Genomic DNA, 25339 nt, shown 5'->3' with positions numbered 1-25339 from the left:
AACACAGTATTTATCAGTGTATTACTGACTTGTTTTACCAATGCATATGCCTCCGGCTGGTCACGTTTAACTCCTGGTAGATTAAATATCTAACAGTCCACTGTCATGGAAAATTTGTTGTGGTAAATGCCATTGAATCAAAGGTCAGCCTTGAAACTGATAAATGAAATTTCTCAAAGACTCTTGGCATGAGACAGCCAGGCACTCCTTATTAGGAATAAAATTAACATCTTCACTGCCTCCAGCATTGGTTTAAACCCTTTCTTGCGTCCAAATTCACCTTGTATCTGCATAGTGTGTATGCAGATATGTTCTCAGATGCAATGCAAAAACAAACTTCATATGATGTCAGAGGAGAAAACTCTAGTATCAAGTTGACATGAGTGCACTCTTATCAGTCTGTGGACCAGAGAGTCTGGCACCTTATCCTGTCCTGTCTGTCTGTGTCATGACATCATGGGACTTAACCAGAATAAGTGCTTCTGACCAGCAAGTAGACAATAACATTAATGGTGGAGGGTGAACTTTGAAGGGCAAGTTTAAAAATTTCCTGGAAAAAGTAAACAAGTGATTCATCAGCATCTCTGTGCATTCTTCCATGGAAATTTTTTTGTGGCAAAATTCATGTCATCTCAGTTCTTTCAGTTTTTACTTTGATCAGCATAGGTTTACACTACACAGCATAGATTCATAATTTATTAGAAAAGCTCAACAGGATGAGTTCAGGTTTATGCATGCTGGGCTTCCTTGTCCTCATAGGATTTGCCATACATTCCATAATGCCACATGTGAAAGAACACAGCCTGTTTTTTGTATTTTACAGCTCTCTCTCGAACAGTGTCTTCCAAAGACATATACAAAATATTTCTAGTCAGAAAAAAAAAAAAAAAATCAGAAATTAACAGTATCCATGGATTAAAAATCCCGAGAAACACTGCAACACAGACTCACCCAGCATTTTTAATACATCTAGTCTTATCCACTTTTTTTTTTTATTTTGAGAAGAAATGGTGTAAAAAAAGGACAATATATTTGAAACAGGAAAAATGAACTTTATGATATGACTGGGCAAACTCAGTTGTGCTGCAGAGTCGAAGGTCATTCTTTTGACTTCAGAAGTGGTTTCTCTGGGATTGGTCTGTGTGAGAACAGAGTTTGTCTGCTGTATCTCCTGACAACTTGGTACTACGCTGTTTATTTGCTTGTGGTAAGCAAGCAGACTCTGGCATACTCTATTTTCTTTTTCCCCTAGAAAGGCAGCAGCTACTGATGTGTCAATAAATATTACATTAAGAAATGTTCTCTTCATATAAAGTCAGGAGAGAGACAGAAGTATCTACTGAAAGTCCTTTGGGGGAGTGCAATTTAATGGCCCACTGGTGCAAAGTACTGCTTACCCACCCATCCCAGTATTCTTGGCAAAGACATTTGGCAGCAGTGCTGCTGAACTCATAGGAGCCGTGACAACTTAGCTCAGATGAGATCTGCCCCAAGAGACTCACTAGGTCAGAATTGTCCTCCAGGCTGCGTGTCTTAACTCCGTAAAGGACTTGAACAAATAATTCTGTTTCTTTTGCCTCAGTTTCTGAAAATGTAAATAGTTATGGTGACATTCATCAGCCTCACAATTTGTCAGGTATAGTTAAACCTGCTGGAGAATAATATAGTATTAAACAGCTATATAGATATGTGATGGAAACACAAAGGTGGGGTGAGACTTCTGGTGAATAATGAACTGTTGGAAAGACCAAAACAAAGACAGTAGTCCAGATAAAGAACAGTATCACAAACTGAGCTCCCAGTTGTGCAGAATCAGCTTTATCTCTGCCTGCATGACACAGCTACTTTGCCAAGTATCTGAGCCTGGAAATTCAAAGGAGGTTTGCAAAATAAGTCTTGTCTTTCCCAGGTAAGAATAAGTTCTTTCTTCAGTAGACTTTAAGAAATTTTGTCAAGTTAGGTGAAGTGTTATGTAACTTCCATTTCATTTCTGTTGTACTACCCTTATTTTTTTGTGACAGAAATGCATTTTAGATTAATATTTAATGCCCTTGCTTTTAATAAAATATCTTTGAATCACTTCAGTCTGATGCCGACTTCAGGTTCCTGGGAGAGGAGGAGCTGCATGAGCTGAACACTAGTGTACTGTCAGATACCATGACTGTAAAGAGAAGGTGCAGCTCAGGAATACCTCCTGAATGGGGCACAACCACACATTTTCCCTTAGAAATGGGCAGAAGATACAACAACCTGTCGCCTGAGAGCAGCGGTAGAGAGACTGCTGAGGAGCATGAGTTGTCAATTGACTGTGTCCGAGAGGGAGAGAGGGGAAAACAGCACAGGCACAGTGTACCTCTGAACAGAGGCAGAGCCCTTTGAGTCTTCAGATGAATTGTAATACACAGCATGATTTTTGCTACAAAGTTAAAACTTTTTCTCATTCTTAATCTTTTTTTTTTTTTTAGCAGTGAAGCAATTCAAATATTCATTCAGCATATTGTACTTTAAAAATATAATTCACAAAGATCAGCAGGCATGTTTTTATTCTGTTGCTCCTGATATTACTCATCACACCAGAACAACTTGTATTTTTTAAGCGTGTTCTTTCTTCTATCAGATCTTGTTTATTTTCAGAGGTTGAAGTGTGAAGCTCAGTGGCTGATTCACCTTTTGTAGAACTGATGCAAAGATTTTTGTTCCTAGTCTGTTTCAGTAAATGTCGTCTGTTTTGTCATGTAGGTGGGTCTTCATGTAGTATGCTTGGTTTTGAAAGTCTGGTTAGTAGGGGAAGCAAACGTATTTTAATCTGAACATTAAATGGTGATAGATTGTCAAAACAAGCAAACAAGTCTCCCCCACCCCTCCCCACCCCTCCCAGATAAGCTTGATAAATTTTTCCTGACTTGGAAAGGAGCGAATTATTTCATTGCAAATCATCCTGTTCACACCAGTAAAGTTTTGTCCTGTGAGTTCTCTTTGGTCTGTTTTCCTGGTTTCTAAACTGGAAGATGTCACAGTTTCTCTGAGCAGTAGAAGCATGAACTCTCCAAAAGATTAATGAACTTTTCTGCCTGAAGTTGATATGTTTTACCAATGTCCATTCACATCTCTGCACTCTCCATATAGTACCAGCTGCTGTAGTCTTCCAGGTGACCTGCATATTGTTCAGAAAGTTGAACACGATATACTGATACAAGGCCGATTTAAGGGAAAATATCTTTGTTTAAACACCATCACTTTGGCATTTAGCCCAGAGCTGTGCTTGTAACTGTATAGACATTAAAATATTTTAATTTAATACTGTAGCATCTCAGTATATATAAAAATATATACACAAAACCGCTTGATTACTGGGTCTTACTATTATTACAAAAACAGGAATATGCCAGATAAGCCAGTAGGTGAAAAAGAGAACTTCTGTTTTATCAGTGAGTGATTTTCTATGCTCGATTGGAACCTCAAAGACTGAATCATTTTTCAGTCTGTATCTGCAATGAATCATATAATAATTTAGACTGGAAAAGACCTTTAAGATCATTGAGTCCAACTGTAAACTTAACACTGCCAAGTCACACAAAACCATGCCCCTAAGTGCCACGTCTACACATCTTTTAAATATCCCCAGGGATGGTGACTCAATCCCTTCCCTGGGCAGCCTGTTCAGTGCTTGACAACCCTTTTGGTGAAAAAATTTTTCGTAATGTCCTACCTAAACCTCCCATGTAGCAACTTGAGGCCGTTTCTTCTTATCCTATCACTTGATACTTGGGAGAAGAGACCGACATCCGCAGCTCTCTGCAACCTCCTTTCAGGGAGCTGTAGAGGGCGATGAGGTCTCCCCTCAGCCTCCTCTTCTCCAGACTAAACAATCCTAGTTCCCTCAGCCGCTCCTCGTATGACCTGTGCTCCAGACCCTGCACCAGCTTCGTTGCCCTTCTTTGGACATGCTCCAGCACCTTCTTGTAGTGAGGGGCACAAAACTGAACACAGTATTTGAGGTGCGTACTCAGCAGTGCTGAGTACAGAGTGACGATCACTTCTCTAGTCCTGCTGGCCTCAATATTTATGATAAAAGGATGCTGTTGTCCTCTTTGGCCACCTGGGCACACTGCCGGTTCATATTCAGCTGGCTGTTGACCAACACCCCCCAGGTTCCTTTCCACCAGGCAGTTTTCCAGTCACTGTTCCCTGGGCCTGTAGCATTGCATGGGGTTGTTGTGACCCAACTGCAGGACCCAGCACTTAGCCTTGTTGAAGCTTCTCTTAGATTCATGAAATACCATAGATTGGTTGTACTTAAATATCTTGAAGTTAGTAGATAAAGCATGAATTTCTAATACATTTAAGTGTTAGTTCTTGTAATGGTCTTGTTTAACCATTTCCCAAGCCTCCCCCGTGCAAAGAGACCCACGAACTTTTTCATCATAAACTTTGATTTAAAATTAATGTTTCACCTTTCACTGCAGTTTTGAAAACACTCTCTAATTGTCTCTGTTTTACTGTCTTAGGCAAAATATTACTAGAGGTAGTAAAATGACCAGCTGAAGTGCATGGCTTGCTTTGCACCTTAGCCAACAACACACATGCAGAAACTTTTTGATAGAGATGTCTGTATAACTTACTTGAAGCTAAAGCATTGTACTCCTTGGATGTTAGTTATGAATCCATCTAGATTCTTAAAATTAGGTCCAAAATTAGGCCACCTTAGGAATGAATAAGAGTTCTGTTCCTGCATCACTTAAGGGTCTTCCTCAATCATAGTAGAACAAGCTTTCCATGATTTATTTATCATCCTTGTCTTTATGTTTGTGCAGACTTCCTCTTTTTCCTTTCATCTTTGCTTTTCCCAGTTTTGTTGATACAACATCATTACAGAGACTACAGTAGCTGCTCACATTCCCAGTAATCAAATGTAAAAGGAGGGACTCCTAAAAACTTTATTATTTTAGATGCTTTTTTTGGTTTGCTATAGTCTTGTGTTTTTTTCCTCTAGCATGATATGTTATACTCCAAAGCAGATGATGTTTCTCCAGCAGAGGAGAAACCCTTGCCAAGGCAAACCTTGCTGAACCTTGAGAAATCTTGATGAGGCAACACACTTCACTAACTTTTGGCTGCTTTTACGGAGGTTCAGGTTTGTCATTGTACAGTTCTGTTGCCACTGAAAAAATAATGTGAGGAGTCAAAGCAGTGTAACATAGCAGCTTTGCAGCGCTACCAGCATACCTTTGCTGGCACATAGCCTGCATAAACCACAACTTAATTACATTGGATAGTATATGTAATGCCGGTGTTCATTCCCTAATTTTATGATTATACCTTTGGCCTGTTTCAGATAAGAAGACAAGGCGGAATACAATTACTGGTGGACCTATTGGACCATCGGATGACAGAAGTCCACCGTAGTGCCTGTGGAGCTTTGAGAAACTTGGTATATGGAAAGGCAAATGATGACAACAAAATTGCTCTGAAAAACTGTGGTGGTATCCCAGCATTAGTACGGTTACTCCGCAAGACTACAGATTTGGAAATCAGAGAACTGGTCACAGGTTTGAATCTTTCAATATTTTTTTTTCACTCCCTATATAGGCCCTGCAAGCACAGGTCTGTGCTGCGTGCCACTTGCTCCATCAGTAACTTTTTATTTTATTACCATCTTCTTTGCTGTAACAAAACACTTTCGAGCCCTTTGGATTTATGTAATGTATAAATAGCTTCATTCAGCATCATGCAGACAGTTTACAGAGGTAGGCATAGTTTACGTTTACAGTTGCTGGTCACTTTTTTCTTGGTTAGCTGTGAATGTTCTTGCGTGAGATGTGCTCCGTACACAGATATATTGTGGTAGGAATCCTCTGTTCTCCCTCCTGTCTGGTGTAGGGCTGCACATGCAGAAGTTGGGTTTACTCAATTTTTTTAAAAGCTGTAACTCATTTCTATTATATCCTATATAAGTGAGAAGGAGGATTGGGAGGGTTTTACCTTTCTTGTGCTACTGATAGGAAAACGAAAAAGTGTGTTGGAGATACAGACAACATCATCTTCTGAAGCCTTTTGTCTGAAATTTGATTGCATGCTATGTGATGTATGTTAGGCACCGGGTGTGCTAGTGGCAGAGTCTATTTCTTTTCTTGATATAGTAGAATCTGATCTTTTAAAGATTGTTTGGGTTTTATCCCGTATAAAATTCAAGGAAGAGGGTGTCAGAAATACAAAAATGCTGTCAAACAGCATTCATCTGAAATGTCTGGAGATTTTTTTTCCCCTTGCCCCTAAGCTATCCTATTTAAAATGCAAACCAGAAGCTAGATGATGGGGGTTTTTTATTTTTCACTTTGTGATTTCATTTTATTTCATTGCTAATATCAATGTAGTGGTTAATTTAATGCTACAAATAAAAAATCTTAAAGATCTTTTCATTATCCTATTTTACAATGTCTGTATTTCCATTATGATTTTCTTACTAAAATATGTAAGAAAATTTCTCATTTCTGTCATAGAAGCATCAGAGTACACACTATAATCTATGTTTCTGCAGAAATTACTTACCCTTGTGGTCAGGCCTCATTTAGGATACAATTGATAAGATTGTTGTCCTTTGGTTGACTCCAGGTTTCTTCAGGGTGTCTGAATAAACTTGATGGTGTTTACTAAATGTACATTTTTATATTTAATTTTGTTTCTTAGTTACAGCACCTATCACCTTGTACTTGTTAGGCAGGATTAATAGGGCAAAGATAGTGGGTTACAGGAGCTTGGATGGTGCCTCCTGCAGAGTGACAGTTTTACTGACAGATCTAATAAAGTATAACCACTACTTTGGATTCAACATACTTGTTTGTCTCTTGGTTATGTTGTCTGTGTCCTGGCTCCAGGGAACATTCTGCCTATTTATTCTGCGTAGTAAGTGGCAAACTGCTAATGAACATCAGCAGTACACCTCAGCAGTTACAGTGGCACTTCCCATGCTATCTGTAGACAGAGCACATAATGTCATTAGGTCATTTAAAGAAAAGATACTAAGCTACAATTTACATTCCTTCCATTCCACAGTATGTTGTTAAATTTTCCTGAATTCCCACAGAAAGAAAAGATGTATATGCTAGCGTGCCCTCAAACTGTTACTGCTGAGCAGGGTAGGTACTGACCATCAATCGTAGGCAGTAACCAGCCCTTGTGCAGGTAGATGCAGCTCCCAGGGATGGTGAGCATCTGGAGTGCTGGACATCTATAAAAGGGGAGCAGAGCAAGATGGTGACCCTGAGGAATGGAATCCAAGTCAGTGGTGTTTGAAGGTTTTATTACTGGACCTGGATTTGTTGTTTGGTTTTTTGTTTTGTTTTAATAGCCAGTTCATCCCAGAAGGCCACTCCTTTCCTTGGCCAGGTTTTGTGCCTTTCAGAATGCAAATCACTGGCCCTTGCTTTGAAAATGCAAACCTGGTAGTGGTAGTGTTCTGCAAAGCTCTTTTCCAAGGCAAGGCTCATAGCTGTACCTCTCATCTTGCATCTCTTAGGAAACAGGATGGAATAGCGCATCTGAATCAGTTCTCGTTTGCTTTTTTGTGAAGTGTGGTAGTGTGACAGTTACCCCCGTTAAAAGTCCTTCCCTCTGTCCTTTTTCGGGAAGAAAAGATAGCTTCTTCAGCAGCTGCCTCAGTAATGAAAAAATTTGGCCTGGTGGTGGGCACAAGAGAAAGTAAAAGAAGCTCCTTCTGCTTCCCACCTAAGTTGAGGTGACAGGAAGATAAGTATTTCAGTAGTGCCACCATAGCCGGAGGGAAATAGAGAGAAAATAATAGCAAATGTGTGTTTTAGAAGTAAACATAATACCTGCATCCTTTCCATCTCATGTTCATTGTGCATCCTGTCTACATAAAAGCTGTTTGTTACTTTTAGAGAGGGCACAAAGTTCCTGCCTTAGGAATTCATATAGGCTCTGTCATCGTCACCCCTAAATACTCCTCCAGCATTTGTCCCCAGAGTGCTTCTCTTAGGTGGGGAAGTGTCATTATCTCAGTTGTACAGATGGGGAACTGAGCCTATGGACTCTAAATGACCTGTCCAGAAATCTGGCAAGATGAAGGTGTGAATCACTCTGAGTAGGCACTTAGCTGTGAGGGAAAAAATAGGGGTGGGAGAGGTTTTTAGCAGCTCAGTCTGTTTGAACAGTAGCAAAGCTTTCATCGTCCGCCCCAAGTACCGTGAAGCACACTCCCGCCAGAGCCAGTTACAATATTAGTTCCTTCTTCAAACATGCACATTTTCTTCCTTCTTATTGCTTCTATCTAAGGAGATTATAATTTCAATTTCCAGCTATCTCAAGACTGGTTTTGGAAGGGTATTTAAACCTGCAGACCAGCTTTCTATCCCAGTAGCTCCTTGCTTGTCAGGATTGCCTTCGGCGCCATTTGTGACTTTTCCTCTTTTCCAGAGATTTCTTTCTGCCATAATCTCTCCAAAACAGTTTTACAGTTTTTCACTTCTTCGTTTATCTCATCTTTCTCCTCCTCAGTAGCAGAGGTCTCAGGCTAATATTGGAAAACCTTAACATGCTGAAATGTTTGGATTGCACAAACTGAACCTTATTGCAAAGTGATAGAGCTTCAGCGCTTTCTCACATGGAGCAAACGGTTTCAGTGCAGGCTCCCATGTAGAAGGCATGAGGGAAGTGTGATGCCTGGTTGTTGTGAAATTAAAGGGTGTTAATGCCCAGGAAATACTTCCTAAGGTATTGAAAGATTACTCTTCCAGAAACACTTCCATAGTCACTGTTTTTTACTAGAAGAACTGGGATAAACTGAGGTATACAAATTAATATATTTATGCAGAAGTGAAACACTGTGATAGAAATAGAGATTTCAACATAGCCTACAGCCTCTGGAAATTTCCAGAAACATAAGGAGAACCTGAATTACAAAATCTTGTTTCATGTAGGTCTGTAAATTAAATCAGTGTAAGCTGAATGCACCATACTTAATTTAGCCATCTTTTCACCTCAGCACTGTGCTACTAGTTTCCACAGTAGCTCCTGTTAAGGGAACAAATAAAAGCCTTCTATTTTAAAATAATAAAATGTTAACACTTTCCTAATAAATATATATAGACAAGAACACAGTACAAAATTAGCACAGATCCTGCAGATGGTAGAAAAAAATGTTTTCACTTGTTAATAATTATAATGAGTAACTGATTTCTGATTGTCTTGCCTTTTCCAAGTTAATTATGAACCCTTCCACAAAATTCTATTTTAGCATTCTTTCTATTTGTTTTACTATCAGGAAAAAAAATGACCTGAAAAATGTGAAGTGTTAGCAAGGATAACACAGGAATCCCATTGATGCCTTGTGAAGAAGGTGAGGTCAAGCAGCTGTTGCTAGATTCAACCTACGCTTGCTCCTTGCTCCATCAGCTCCATCTGATAACTGGGTACCTGTCTCAGACAAAATTATTTAAACTGCTGTTCTCATTTTGACAAACAAAATCATCACAACTAGAAACACAGTTTCTGCCTATGAACAATAAGCTAGCTGAATGAGAAACAACTCCGTTTAAAGATACATCACTGTATCACCTGTTTTCAAACTGTATATACCATATTTGATTGAAAGGTAAAAGTCGATGATCCACTTTTAGAAAGCACATGATGATAAAAAAATATAGCTATAAATAATGACAAGGGAAATTGTTTTTTCCTATGCTGGCAGACAGCCTGCTGCTTATTTTGGTTGACTTTAAGGTGTCAGAGATTTAACAGTTGTCTACTGAAAATATATAAATTCTGAAAATTATCACATTTACCAAAAAAAAAAAATTAAAAAGGCATAAACTATCTAATACTATGCATATATACTGTATGTAGATAGATGAAGACCCTCTATATTTCCTTCACATTTTTATTCACTGAATCAAAAAGCATATAGTCCATTGCTGCAAAAATTATAAGATGTTTTATAGATAATGTTCCTTTCAAAGAAGCACTGGTTGTCCAGTTGTATCTGGCCCATGGTCAGGTTGGACAGGAACAAGTTTTCATTTACTTTGGAGATTCCAATATTCATTAGTGTTGTCTTTGATTTTATCTGTGGCCAGTTTGTGTTTTGGCTTGGTTGGTCCTCTGTTGTCACCCCATGTTATGCAACATTATTATGTAGTTGGTTTACATTTTTGTTCTTTTTTTTAATAGATGCCACATGTTTATAATGAGGTATTTATAACCTTATTGATAGTCTGTCAGTGTTTCTGAAAGCAATTATATGTTGTCTTCCTTATATCGAACTGGTTTGAGGTAACCGCTGCAGTTTAAACCTCCTTTTGATTGCACACTGCTTATTAATATGTGCATAAATTGTTGGCAGGTCGGTCAAGACACTCCAGAAGGTCCCTTTGAGCTTTGCATGTGTCTTTGCTAATCAGTGCAATTGCAAGTTAGTGAGCCTGCAGTGATGTGTAAGGCAGGGTTAAGAGAGTATTCTACTTAAATGGACCTTTTGGCTTACTTCAGTGGCAGTTTTATTATGATTTTACATTTTTAGGTAATTCTGGCCAATTCTTGAGAAGTTTTACCTCCTGGAACAATGGCAGTTCTTCTGTTGGAGTTCCCAAAGTCAAAATCACATGCCTGCAGTTGTTTCCTATTTGTCATGTTATTTTCTAATTGGACTTTGTAAGGTATTACATTGTGATTTTTATGTAGTAAATCATATTTAACAATATTATGGCAAAGGGATGACTATTTAGTACTTAGGATCTTGAAGCAGTTTATCAATTTAATAATTTTCTGCAAAAGTGCCCTTGACGTTAGCTTAGTTACTGGAGTGTATAAACACAGATGTGAAATTTTATTGTGATATAAACATTCATTTAGAGGTGGCAACTATTTGTAGCCCTACCACTTTTTGGAAATTTGATTTGAAAATGAGGAAAGGCTGTTTTATCCCACTCTGAGGTGACTTTCCCACAGACTTAAGTAAAGAATCAAAACATTCCAAGAGTTGCATTCTTACAATATTTCACCTTGATGTAATTCTTAAAATCTCTTATTATATTCCCTTTTTTTTTTTTCTGGTTTGTATTAGATGTCATTCCAGTGTTGATCATGTTAAATATCACATTTCTTCATTATATTCAAGTTTTGTAATGGAGCAATGCAAGTATAAGGAAGACTGGACAATGAAAGGCCTAATGAAGTAGCAACTGTTGATATTTAGTATGAAAAGATAGGTAGGAAAATAAATGTGTAAAGTGAGTTGCTTTGGGATCCAAAGATAAGATTTCAGTATTACATTATCTGAGAATTAGATTGTAAAGATAAAATACGTATTAGGTTCAGATACATATCCTGGATATTACAAACTTTTCAAACAGACAACATGAAAATCCATCTACTGCTTAAATTGTCATGATGGTGTAACTATGGTAATGCTGCTGCTAGAAGGTTGATGTAAATTTGGTTCAATATATGCTAAGCTAAGAGAATTAGACTGCCAAATATCATTAGGGACTCATAACTGTATGTAGTTAAAATGAAGACATGGGGTAAATGCAGAAAGTATACAAATGCCTCTTAAGATGGAGCTCTGTGAATTAGCTTCTCCTCCACCTCCAACATCCAATTACTGTGTCCTGTCAAGTCAAGGAAATTAGGAAGGTAAAGTGTGGAGATAGATAACTGCTAGCACAAAACATGGCTTTCAGAAGTGCTTGTTTTGATTTTGGCAAGAAAATGTTCATTCATTTCTTGCTTAGTTTCTCCTCTGCAGATAAGCAAATTCTCTGTAATAACTTTAAACAAGTGCATAGAGGAACTTACTAAGCACAGAGGCAGGTGATTTAGAGACTTTAAACTTAATTATTTTTTAAATAGTAGATTTAGGATAAGATTAACAATTTTCAAATCTACTTGCTTAGGGACTGAAATTTGCATATGTTTTAAATGCTTTTCATTCAAAAGGGAGATTTGAAGGGTACTTAGTAGATCTAATAATCTTTCCTACTCTTTCTTTAAATGGATGTTATTGTAAGTACAATATTCTACCACAATCGGTTTTAAAAGTTGATTAAATCTTTTGTACTAATTTGCTTCTAATTAGGTGTTTTAAATAACATTTGTTTTCAGCATAAACAAAATTATTTGTGTGCTGAAAATTCTTATGTGTTTACTCTGGATTGAAGCCAATGGCTGAATGAGGCATTACATATTTCAGTATTTCTTTCTTCAAGTACAAAAGCCTTTTCAGTTCCCAAATGCTACATAATAGTTTGACTCCCTCCCATTGCTGGAGATAGTTTTAATCAAGGTATTCTTCAAACTCTGCTCTGAGTCTTTTGAGCCAGTGAGAATTTCATATAAAACATCAAACTGACAAATCTCCTGCAAGTCTCAGATTGCAGTAAAAACGTGCATTTCATCTCACAGCTCAAACTTTGCATGGAATGGGTTGTGGTTCCTTGCTGTTACATTTCAAATCTTGTGGGGAAAAAAGGTAATCAAGGATTTGCTGGACAAAAAAAACCTACTCATTACTGCTACCTTGATAAAATTAAGCTTGTGCCACAGCATTATGCAAAGCTAAGCAAAAGCAAAACAAATTAAGCCACTTGGTCTGCAGAAGCAGCTGCTAGAGTTAATCAAGCTAAAGGTCCAAGTGTCCCAACACAACTTCAAGCAAGTCAACTTCAGAGGTCTCACCAAGGTAGTACAAACCCTCTGTCCTGTTACTGGCAATGGCAGTGGAATGGTTGGTGGGCTACAGGGCTACTCTGCTTTTCTATCCTAGTAATCAGTTAATTTAAGGTTTTACAGAGAGTCTTCAAAAATCAATTAGTGCATCATCATAATTTTTAGAAAATACTGTAAATATCTATTTGTACTTTTCCAGACTTCAGAAACGGTGGATGCACTATAACAAGGCACATCTGTGTAAGGAGGAACACCCTTGTACTTTACGGTACAATTCTACAGTCTGGCAAAGTTTAAAGCTTAGATTTTAGCATCACCTACAGAAAAACTCTGTCATCACATGTAGAAATTTGGGAGTGATTTCCAAACAAATTCAGAGCAGGAATTAATTGGCATTTTATAAAGTCTTCCTATGAACCCATTGTACGATCACTTACTGAGACACCAAATCTTTGTAGCCATTTTACTTGCAAACCGGGAAGGTAAAAGGCTGTACAGCTCCCTAAGTTGTTGGGAAAGTGATTTCCAACCTACAGGCTACAACATATTTAACAAATTCCAGAGCCATTCAAAACACATCCTATTTATAGCTCATATGTAACAGCAAATCTAAAAGTAATTTAATAAATTGTGTAATTTGGTTTAGAAATGATGCTGTCTTGTCAAATAACACTTATGCAAACAATATTGACAGTTCAGCTGAGTCATTTTATACAAAATCTATTACAATTTACTGTCTAATTATAAAACAAGCTTTATCCCTTTTCTCCGTATGCTGTCACTGTTTTGGCTCTGAAAATGGGAAAACCCTCTGATAGGATTTGTTGTATTCGTGAAGAGTCATTTTTGACTTTTTCTGAATTACAAGTTTAACTACTTCCCCCCTTGCTGCTACCAGCTAAATAAGGAGAGGTTTTAAAATAGATGCTTTCTAAAATCTTCTGCCCTGCTTTCTTAGCAACAGGCCAGGCCACTGATTTATTGTGTAAGATGTTGCATTCAAAGTATTGTCACAGGTAAATGGGAACATACTGATAAAAAACAGAGATACAAAACCTCCCTTAGGTTTGCAGTGCCTGTTTCCCTGGAGGTGAACGGGGGAGAGCCATAACAAGTCACTGGGGTGCCGAGGTCTTGCCTGGGACCAGTGAGATGCCGCTGGCAGGGGAGTCCCTCTCTCCTCTTTCTTAGGGGTCTGCCTGGGGATGTTTTCATCAATTTTACCATCACAGTCTGTATCCTTCTCCCTGCTTCCCAGGCAAATTCCCTTCACTTGTCCTGAATTTATCAGACTCAGCACAAAACCCAAGGTGGTCCCTTTTTGCTCTCCTTTTCTCTCTGGCACTGCGATCACTCCCATGTATAAACCACAACAACTTCCAAGTCTAAGTGGGAGACAACTATTTTTCCCTTGTACAATCAGTGAGATGCATCTTCTGCAGAAAATTCATTCAAGTTGTTCTGATTTATAGGGCAATTAAACCAATTTTTGGCGCTTTTTTTTTGTTTTCTTTTTACATTGGTCAAATCTAAGTTTCAGAGGCAATATCAAACAAGGCAATCTGGAGTGATAAATAGAGGACATCTGTTGCAGCATATGGCTTAACATAACAGCTGCATTGAACTTTTTCAGCAAGTAGTAATCCTTTGGAAAAATTCAGCTGGGCATATAATTTTGATGCCCCTGCCTGAATGATGGACTATTGAAATACTGTCAGTTTAAAAACACTCTGTAGTTTGAAATGTTTGCCATTTGCAACACAGAATACTTAAATTTTATTTAGAAAATAGGTTTTGTTTAGGAACAGATTTCAGTATTTCACTTTTTCTTTACAAAATGAAAGTTTGAGGATATACTGAAACATTTTCCTTTTGTGATGAAATCACTTTTTTCACGGTGGCCACTAATTTTAATTCATAAGCCAACCTCCCTTTGTCCCTCCCAAACAATCTTATTCTCAGTGTTGTCTTTATCTTGATAGCACTTTTAAGATTTAGGTAGTAAATAAGTTTTTCCTCCTTTTTTTTTTTTTTTTTTTTTTAGCCACTGTACACTGAGCCTTTCATTTTGCATGTAGATGCAACTTTATAGATAGGACTAATTTCCTAATTGGTTCTTGTGAGAAAGGAGTTTGGTGCTTAGAGCTGTAACTTGATCTTCAGTTTTAAGTATGACGGTTTTAGTCTCTGTATTAGGGTCTGTTACATATATTTGGATTTGGGGGGCTGTAAAAAATTATTTCATAAAATACATGTGTAAGCACGGAAAACAAATCTTTCCATTCATATATGCATCCTTGTTTTGCTTCCTTGTTTTCTAATAAAGCGTTTAATTGGAATGGTATTGGCATTAGTCATGTGTTAGGATTAAATTTTGTTTGAAAACAGTTGATTTACTTTTTTTTTTGTGTTTATCTCACTTAGAATGAATTAGTTTTGGTTTGGCTTCTGTGTTTTATGGGACCAGTTTAATTTCATCAGTTAGGAAAACAAGTTAATCAGGAACCACTGGTCTTTCCACAGTAACTTTAGTCAACTCTTCTAGTAACTCCATTGCTGTCTAACATTAAAGCTAGTAATTGTCTAACATTCTTGTCTGACAGTTCTTCCCTTCCACAGTTATACATTATTTTATAGTGTGCAACAGGAAGAAAGCAGCAACGTTAGGTCAAAATTCAGTTCCATGAGAAGAATATGGACTTCTTCGGTTAACGCAATAGCATTTGGACAGAATTTGTTTGCAAGCAGCATTTAAATTGGTCCCTCCTTTTGGTATTAATAAAATCCTACATGTCATTTTGGAATGAAAAGAGCAGTAATTGAGAAAGAAAGATAGAGTTAACTTGTCAGAAGAAATTATTGTATTACTTACATGTAGTCATGTACTTGGATGTAGTCAAAATCAAGCTGTGTTTGTAATTTAAAAAAAAAAAACACAATAATCTTTATTCTCTGTGGAAGTTTTTGCTTTCTTAACGCTGTGAGTGACTGCAAAAGGGAAAAAAAATAATCTGGCTACAGCTTCACTCACTGTTCCTTAAACTCCTGCCTGCTTATGACTTTTACTGAAACCCAGTCTCTCTCAATTTTCACTTTTCATGGGTCATCTTACACACAGATAGAAAACCACCTCTGTGCATGTAAATAAGTGAATTACAGGAAGGTGTGCATAGGTATGCATTCAGTAACCACACAAAAAAATTATTTCAAGAAAATTGCTGAAAATTCCTCCTCTGATATGCCAATTTTAAACTTATTATTATAGTGCTCTTTTTAGGACCTCTCTTCACATGCTGTGAATTGTTCAGGTGCCAGAATTCACATCGGCCACTTTTTGTTGCCTACAGAAAGTCTGTTACTGAGACCAACTCCTCACCTTAATGGCTGAGCTGGGTGTGAAGTCTTACTGCACTTTGTATCAAGAAATGTAGTGGTTGGTATTCAGCATCTTTACAGCAGTAATATCAGGAGCCCATACCCTACTGCCACTGGTCCAGCTCTGCAATTACAGGGGGCTCTGAATGTCAAAACCACAGTAAGAGCCAGCAAATTACTTTTCTAATACTTGAGAGCATTGGGTAGGAGATGTTTTTCCTAAGGACTCCAGCAAAAGATCCCTTGTGCTTGGCTTCTGTGCAGGGTATTTAGCTCTCAGATTTCAGTCTTAATTGTCGTGTTCATGAGGAAAACTCCCTGTAGTATCTGTGCCTTCCGCATATAAACAAAAAAGCCTGCCAATGCCATGTTCACTCTTCCGGGGATGCAGTCTCCCAGCACTACCAAATGGCATTCTGCACCAGTCCATGACCAAACTATTAAATTGAGATGGAAAAGATGAACCTAGATGAGTTCGAAGACTTTTAGGGTTTTGTTTTTACAAGGAATATTAAATAAGCAAAATCTTAGTAGAAATTTAAGGTAGATCTAAACATATCAAATTAAGAAGAGTCAAAGTCTCGTTTTCCCAATAATATTTGTTTACTTAGGATCCTTTTACCCTATAATTTATTTGGCAAAGTACATCTTTTGCAGCACAAAAAAGTAAAATACTTAGTGGCAGTGTGACAGGGGAGATGGTTTTTGGAAAAGCTGACTTTTCCAGTTTCTTGGTTTCCATTTTTATTTGTAGTCCAAGTTGTTCTAAGAGGCTTGTTTATATATATATAAAAGTCATAATTTGAGGTGCATTAAATCATGCACTGAATACTTGTTTAGACTTTAGTGGATTTGCACATGCTCTCTTGCTAGGGTGTTATTTTTTGCATGGAAGTGTATGATCTCAATTTTCTTAACTTTGAATGGAATAAGGATAGCATGTAGCTCATCAGGTCTTTAGTTATATCTGACTATAAATATACAAATGCGATTATCAGTTCTAAGTAAAACACTAGCTAAAAAATGCACTGAAGAGTTTAATCAGGATGAATTTGAGCTCCTGCCTGATTCAGAGATGATGAGTTTTTGGCTCAGACTGCTTCATTAAATTGGGTGAGTTCAATTTTCTAAAACATTTTGCTTTGCTTCTTTAGGGTAAGTGATGCAATATCTAGTGCAATAGCTTAAATTAATTTATGTAAAAAGGAGTGCTGTTTCTAAGCTGAAAGCATGGTGGATAAGCTGTCTACTAGGCAGTAGTAACATCTCATCAACCTGGACTGTGCTTTTGTAAGGGTTGGTCTTGTCTTCAGTCTTCTGGACTTTGGCTAAGAGAAAGATAAATCAAAGTTTACCTGGTTCTCTGTTCTCTCAGTTCCCTCTTCCAGTGACAACAAATCTAAATTGCCTTAACTAAGACCTATGTGTAGTTTTTCTTTTGAACTATATCTGTACAGTTACGTCTTTGAAAAGGTTGCTTATAACCTTTTTCAAAATTTATAGCCGTTTTTTTAATTTGATTGTTGTTATCTCTGAGACGCCTTCTTAGAAAAGATAATTTACATTTAGTGCATTAAATAACCTGTTGAACATAGTAGATGCATGTCCTCTGATAAACTACTCCAGAAGATGTAACCTGGTACAGAAAGACCTCCTTAGCAAGCATTCCCATAGAGTCCTCCAGGAGTCCTTCATCTGACGTCTGCAAGACTGGTAATTGGTACTTGGACCCAAAATCTATCTTCCAACTGGAACCAGCTCAATGAGATTGCAAGATACTTTTTTGGTGCATTTCAGTTTGTTATATGTAAGGGGGAAAAACTTCAACCTGCAAATACGCATAGTCAGTCTGGTGTAGCTCTTTCTAGGGAGCATCCAACACAGCCTAAAGTGATCTTCAGTTGGGGAGACAGAATTCCTACTCCGAATGCCTCACAACCTTAAAAGCGAGGAGGAGATAAAATGCTATTAATGCAAATGATTGAGTAAGAGATGTTCAACACTGATCTGGTTCGTTCCTTATTTCCCCTTGTCTCCCAGGAGTCAGTCTTTGGATGCTAAACTGTTGAGTTGGACTACTGAGTTGTTGGATTAACAGCTCACATCCAGTATATATACAGCAGGATGGCTCCCACTGTTCATGATGAATCACTGGTATGCCGAGTCCGGTCCCTTCCTGTGTGCAGCTGATGACACACAAATGATTTAGGGGGAAGTCAAGGCACCTCTGAGGCTATTACAGATTTGCTTATTGTCCTCAGAAACCCAATTGAGTCAGGGCTTTCAGAGTAAGGTGGCAAAGATCTCAGTGATCAGCTTCTTACTATAGTTGTAAAGGGCATGTAATGCATACATGCTTGAAAAATACTCTCAGGGTCATATGGAGAAGAGGTAGCTCCATAATTGAAGATGCCTCAGGTGAAAGCTTTATTTTATTATCACTTTCCCTTGCAAAGTCAAGACAATGGATCTTCTTCTTAGGTCCCACATAAATCTAGCTCCAGGTCATCCTTAGCAAAAGTAATGGAAAGTGAATTGCCAGTGCCCTTTCATAATTGCAAATTCTTAATTAAGGAAGGGTACAGGAAGACACTTAAAATGCCAACCTCAGCAAGTAGCAGACTCCACTACTTGTGAGAATAAATTATAATTTGTCAGAATAATTTTTTTTTTTTTTCATTAATGTGATTGGTAGTATTCAAAGACTTAAAATTAGATAAAATGTATTGTTCTAGGGTGGAAGAAGATTATCTTACTCCTTAAAACTGTCTTGTGAGGTGAAAAAATTTGAAAACTGTCAGGCCTACTGGGCAGTGCCATTTTGCTTGATTCTGCTTTGACTTACAGTCATTTTAGGAGAAGGTAGAACAGCTAATTTAGTCTGGTGATCCCTTCATCCTCTTACTGTGAGGTTTAATTTCCAGTTAGTGAAACCAGACCCCACTTTTTGCCTCTTGGATGAATATGTAAGGTTTTATTTGTATTTGGAGCTCCCCTGTTGCTATGGCAGTTTATTGAGCAAAAGCTCGTTTGCAGTGTCAAGTGGATTTTAAATGGAGAAAAAGGATTTAAAGAATATTTCTGGGCATCTCAACTATTGCTAAATACCAACTTCTCACAATGTTTATGTGAATTTGCTTTTAATTAGCAGGAACCTAGAGTGAATAGAAAAGAGTGTAGGCATACACATTTTTAAGCATTTTGCTAGACAGAGCTCTTATGTTTGCTTCTTTTGGGGTTTTCTTTCTGCTTTTCCAGTTCATGACTAGTTCTTGAAGCCCAAAGTACTGTTTTGTTGTCATCAAAGCACTCTTTTCTGCTTCATTTCCAAAATAGGACTTCTTCACAAAGAAGCAACACATTGTCTTGCGTAAGAACTAAATTGGACATTGAAGGAGGAAAGATTTGCATTCTGATTCTCTACTTCTACACCATGCACATCATTTGCACCTGCCTAGATAAATGTAAAAGAAAGGCAGCCACATCGTTGTTTGTACTGACTAAAACCAGCAAAATACCTAGTATTTCAGGAACAGTAGATGTGCCAATAGAGCTTACCAAAAATAGGTCCTAGAAAAACAAGTATAAATATCTTTATTCATTTAAATATGGTATTACTTTTCATAAAGGCATTCAGAACAGAATTCATGCACAGACTCTTTCCCTTTAAAGCAGCAATTTTTAAATGAAAAAGTTAACAGTATTCTTATTTCTGTTTCTTTTTTCTTATTTTGTCTGTAGCTAAAGTCTATCAGTTTCTGCCTTTTTACCATGTACAGATTATTTTAAGGTGGCTTGGAGTTTTTTTATTAGTATGCTAAACAAAAAATACATTAAGCTGCATTACTGTCTTTGCATACACTTTCATATAAAATAATTAAACCATGAAATTATATAACTGAAACAGTCTCCCCATAGATGTAATTAGTTTTAAAGGGAAACCCAAAAATGTGTGTTGATTCCTGTTAATTACACCTCTCCTTCAAAACACAGAATGCTAAAGAAAGCCTTGAGCAAATGGTATTCTTGATGCTTATATTTATAAATGTCTGAGTGTACGTTCATGAGGTCTTTGGCAGTTTCCTCCCACCACCACTCACTTTGGTTTTTCGTAGTGTAATGTTCGTATTTGTAACCTCGTGTATATGATGGTTATAATCTTTCTCTGTGTTGCTTCAAGACTTGATAGGCATAAAGGCAAAACTCAATTTTGCCACTCAAGGTTAGGTGTGGGGCCAGGCTACTGTCACTACAGAAAGGAAAGCAGGAAGGAATAGGGGTGGACTCTAGAGAAGAGGACATATGCTGGCAAAGGAAGAGGGAGGAAGAGGCAGCCTTGCTCTTCCAGATGCTCTGGGGAGGACGCTGGACTAAAATAAAGACCTCTGCTTCTTCTGAGAAGTGTATTGCCAGCCAGCTTCCCCCAGCACTAGTAGCTGCCCAGCATCAGCAGGCTCTTGGCACAACATGAAAATCAAATGTGCTTTTCAAGTAAATATACAAATATATACAAGGGAATGAAAAACAGGTTCTCTTTTGCCCCCAACAATTTCTTGCCTGCTTTCTGTGTGACACACATCGGTGGCCCTGATCCTTGCAGCTGCACTCAGAAAGCTTTGGCTCTTGATTGCTCTTCCTTTTCTTTGGCACATTATGAATTTTAACAGAAAGGGGTTTTTTAAATTCCGGTAAATCTCTTTGTGAGTTGCACCATTATACTTGTTGTTTCTGTGCAAAAAATGGTTAATATTCTGTCACTTTGTAGAGTAAAATATTTACAATATAAAAAATGTTGAAGGCTGGGATAATACCATACTGCTGTATCAGATTGTGAAGGAAGCCTTTTTGCTTTGGTAGTATCAACCAGCCTAGACCGTTACTTTCAATAAATTGAACACAGAGTTGGGGGTTTGTTCTCTCAATGCGTATCTGTCAACAGTGATAGTCTTAGCATAAATCAGAACCTATTTTCTGCTATTGGTTTTTATTAATATTGTTTAGAAGGAAGAAATCTGAAGGCCAAACCATTAAAAAATGCATATAATACTCCTTCATTCCATGTGTGGTTCACAGCCTAAATAGGCCTAGATCATAACTAGCTTCTCAGCTTTTAGGCTTAGCTCTGAGAAGTTTTCAGTGTTGCTGTGAATAATTCTTGTATATTCAAAGCTGTATTCTCACCACAGAAGTGTGCAGGGGTTGTTGAGGTCCACTTACAATGTAGTCTTCTTTTTCTTGACAGAAACAGCTTTGTTAAGAACATCAATAATTTGAAATGCTCTGTCGTTTTTTTTAAAAAATGAAAACTTTTCAGTCTTTTTTGCGGAAGTGTTAATTATTAGTCACTTGCTTTTTTGGTAGGAGTTCTCTGGAACCTATCCTCCTGTGATGCACTGAAAATGCCAATCATCCAGGATGCCCTCACAGTGTTGACCAATGCAGTGATCATCCCTCACTCTGGTTGGGAAAACTCTCCACTCCAGGATGACCATAAAATACAACTCCATTCATCACAGGTGCTGCGCAATGCCACTGGGTGCCTAAGGTGAGTACTGCATAACATTTGCTTTGCCTTAATCATCTTGCTTTGAATTGGTATTTCTCATTCTTAGGCATCTGTAAAGTAAATAATTGGTTTGTGTGTCAGCAAAGACGATTATTTTCAGTGCTGTAAACTTGAAGCTGGAAATTAATTAGGAAACAAGCTTCAGGCCATTCAAAAAGCAATCTCTATAATCATCACTGTGGGTTTTCTGTTTTTCTTTTCTTAGCAGTTTTGACCAGTCTTCTCATCCAAGCTTGTATATTACAGACATTTTTCTCCTTGTAAATTTGTCCCATTTCCCCAGTTGCTTAAGTGAAGTCAATATGTTCTTACTATTACACCCAATTTAATCAGCACAAAAAGTAATGAAGATGCTCACAAAAAGTAACATGCCTTACGGGTTCCAGATGCCATTGCTGGAGTTATGATAAATATATAAAGTATATTTTTTCTGCTCTGTGAAGATGAGAAATGGATTTCAATAAGAGACCAACCAATCTAACATTGTGCAACTAGAATACTCAAATAGATTCTTAGCAAGTATGGTATTTATTTATGTTTATATTCGTATGCCAAACTTGTATATGCAACACCAAGGTGCACTTATATAAATATGTGCAATATGATCTGTCCGTTCTAAAAATCACTGTAGATGTGAGAATGAAAATAGGATGAGTAAGAAGAGTTTCAGTTCTGACAAAACCTTACAAAAAGATTGAGTCATAGCAATTTCTGACTTGCAGTCCTTATCATTGTGTTTAAACATTTTAACATTAGGCAAGTTCTTTCAACCATTGATTTTTTTTTTTTTCTCCTTGTATATTGAAGATTTGGTAATCTGCCTGCGATATGTGAAAATCAATTAGTTAATATTTTTACATATATCACAAGGAAATTGTTGTGAGAATAGTATATATCAGTAATAAAGTGTATGTTTTATGCTGCATCTGAAGCAGATATCCGTCAGAGCTAAGTAAAAAAAGCATTGATAGGAGGCAAAGTAAAATAGCAGTATTTTTTACAAAGCAAGCACCTTCTTGTCTTTGTGCTTTTTCATCAAATGAAATGTCTCCCTTTCAGAATTAATATTGGAAAAGTTTAACAGAAAATGTAAAAATTATTATTGACTGTTTATGTGTAATTGGAAGAGAATGAAAGACAGACAGTAATAACTTCCATATTGCAAATGTATTGGACTGAGATGCAGATATGTATATGCAAATACCAGCTGTGTTGGGATGTGTTACTGAAGCTAGGCAGTTGTACCCGAGTTGTACTGATTTTGAAAAGAGTTTGGTAGTATAATTATGTTGCATTGCATTCGAATGATTCGAAAAATGTTGGTCAAATCACTGTGACAGAAGTCATTCCATAAGGACCTCTACCATGTTATATGTCTCACACTTCCGATGTTTAACCTGTCTCAGTTAAAGAGCTGCCTCTGAAAGAAATGTCCATTATAAATTTGGGACTTCACAATGCCCCTGCTCAGAATGGGCATGTCCAGTGTTGGTCTCCCCACACCATAAGACCTATCCTCCTGTTAATTTTTCCCAACTGCTTCTCAGGGACTGATGTCCATCCCTGATCCTGTAAACCTTAGTTCTTCCCACCTCATAGTTGATGGATTCGTTGCACACTGGTCTTGAAATCTTTCTTTTTTTTTTCTTTTTTTTTTTTTCTTTTTTTTGGTGAGCATATGTGCACGCCCATTTGCAAACTGATGTGAGCTTACTGTAGCCTGCACTGGTCAGCCTGAGGACCTGAGGCCACATGAGAATGGTACGTTGCCTGATCTAATACACACTGCTTTGCAGCAAGGCTTATTACCAAGTGCTTGATGGTATGCTGTCATAGCAGAATGGCTTCTGGTCAGCTCGTGCAAAATAAGCTCATATCTGCCTGCAAAAGACTGTGCATATTATAACTCTTGAATCCTTCCCAGGTAGCTGTAACAGCAGCTCTAATGGCTGTCCTCAGCAGGTTGGTCTTCCTTCTAAACCCAGGCCATTGCACCATAGTATGGCTTTTTAATATCTTTCTGATATCAAACCCTTCCTGTTTCCCAGATGCATCTTTCTGTCCTCTCTAATGGCTTCAGATATTTATTTGGCCTTCATCCATCTTCTTTAGATAATTTCATCCCACTTAGTCTATATGGATGCTCTTTGGCAAAGCCAAAACATTTGGAGAGGGTTGAATTTTGCTTCACACCAGCCGGAACTTTCTTGTTTACCTTTCCCCAGTCACTGTTGATAATCTCTCTCTGAACAAAACATCAAGTTTGAGTTTGTGCAAGAGAGAAAAGTGTAAGTTGACCTCTGAGATGGTAACTGAATTCTTGTGTTAAATTCATGTAAGATAATGGGGCTGTAGGCTGGACAAAACAGTGAATGTCAGAAAGAAAAGATTAGAAGGCTCTGTGGAGGTCATTGGAGTAGCGCACGCTCTGTGCAGGTAGTACCTTAGCTAGCATTCCCTAAATACCCACCACCCCCAATAAACCGAACAGCTCTCACACTTTCCACATGACTAATTACAAGCCTCAATATTTCCATTTCAAGATCTCAGTGGACAAGGGAGGTAATGTAAATCAAGAAGATGTAATGTGGTTGCTGTCTTAGATGGTGCTATGTTTATCTGGTAAATAGAAAAGTCTGTCGTCATCATCTTCCATGGGATAATTTCTTCTAAGACTCTGGTTTGGTTGTTCTCTGTTGTTCTCTTTTTCTAATTTTGCTAGACTTTGTTTTTGAAGGGACACTGGTTAAAATTCAGTTGCATCGGGATTATCAGTGACAATGCTCAGAATCATAGGAAAAGTAGTTGTGTTCAGAATACTTGACAAATATTTCTGAATCCGTAATGCTGACAGATTTTAGAGACATCAGTTTGTATCACATCAGGTTTAATGCTAGCAAATACGCCAGGAGGAGGGGGGGGGGGGGGCGTGTGTGTGTTTTAGTCTTCTGTGCCTTTGGTTTTCTGATTCATTCACTGCTGAAAACTTTAAACAAGATCTGAGAGGTGCTGTAATATAATCCATCCCATATACAATGCTAAGTAGTTTGCAATGGCCATTATATAGGAACAGTCAGATATTTGTTTTGTGTTTTTTCACTATAGTGTGTGAATTATTATTCTTTCTGCTGATCTTCCCTTTTCTCAGTTTCTTGATGAGTTTTGTATGCTTTTTCAATTAAAAAGTTGCTTATTAACTACAGATTTTAGTACAGCCTATTCATTATCATTCTTAACCAAGTTCTTATGTCTGCAACTTCAGTCCCACAGTAATCCAGCTGAAATCAGTATGAAATTATATGAAAGACAGCGGCAACATCAGACCTTCCTTTTCTGTTATTTCCTTTTTTCCTTAAAGACATTATTTACAAACTGCACTTAGCTTACTTGTATAATTTGAAAAAAAAGAAAATAGCTTTAACACAATATCGTACTAATTAATTTTACGTAACTGGAGTACTTTGAAATGGTTTAGATAATTCAGAGCTCTAAATACTATTTTATACCTATCACTTACAAATTTAATCTTAATATTCATCTTTCATAAATTGCCAGACCTCAGTGTGGCGTGTGGGAGAATAATCACCCAATTTACTTGCCTCCCCACTGAGATACTAGTACCTTACCTCATTAAGCTATGTGAAAGTTTAACTTCATTTCTTCCTTTTGGTTTTCCTGTGACTGCTTTATTTGTGTTGGGGAAATACTGTATCTTTG

At 37.5% G+C, this 25339-nt stretch overlaps 1 protein-coding gene across 13 annotated transcripts in view; it reads left to right on the top strand.

Moving 5' to 3' along the window:
* Positions 1 to 25339, top strand: part of CTNND2 (catenin delta 2) — a 689312-nt gene that overhangs the window by 528267 nt on the left and 135706 nt on the right. For all 13 annotated transcript variants that reach the window (XM_074899519.1, XM_074899518.1, XM_074899522.1 and 10 more), the window contains 2 exons: positions 5336 to 5549; positions 21418 to 21601. In XM_074899519.1, the coding sequence (XP_074755620.1) occupies positions 5336 to 5549; positions 21418 to 21601 (398 nt within the window). The remainder of the gene's footprint in view (positions 1 to 5335; positions 5550 to 21417; positions 21602 to 25339) is intronic.

The sequence above is a fragment of the Athene noctua genome, chromosome 2, assembly GCF_965140245.1.
Source record: "Athene noctua chromosome 2, bAthNoc1.hap1.1, whole genome shotgun sequence".
Classification (NCBI taxonomy): domain Eukaryota; kingdom Metazoa; phylum Chordata; class Aves; order Strigiformes; family Strigidae; genus Athene; species Athene noctua.
This window is presented reverse-complemented; position numbering and strand designations above follow the sequence as displayed.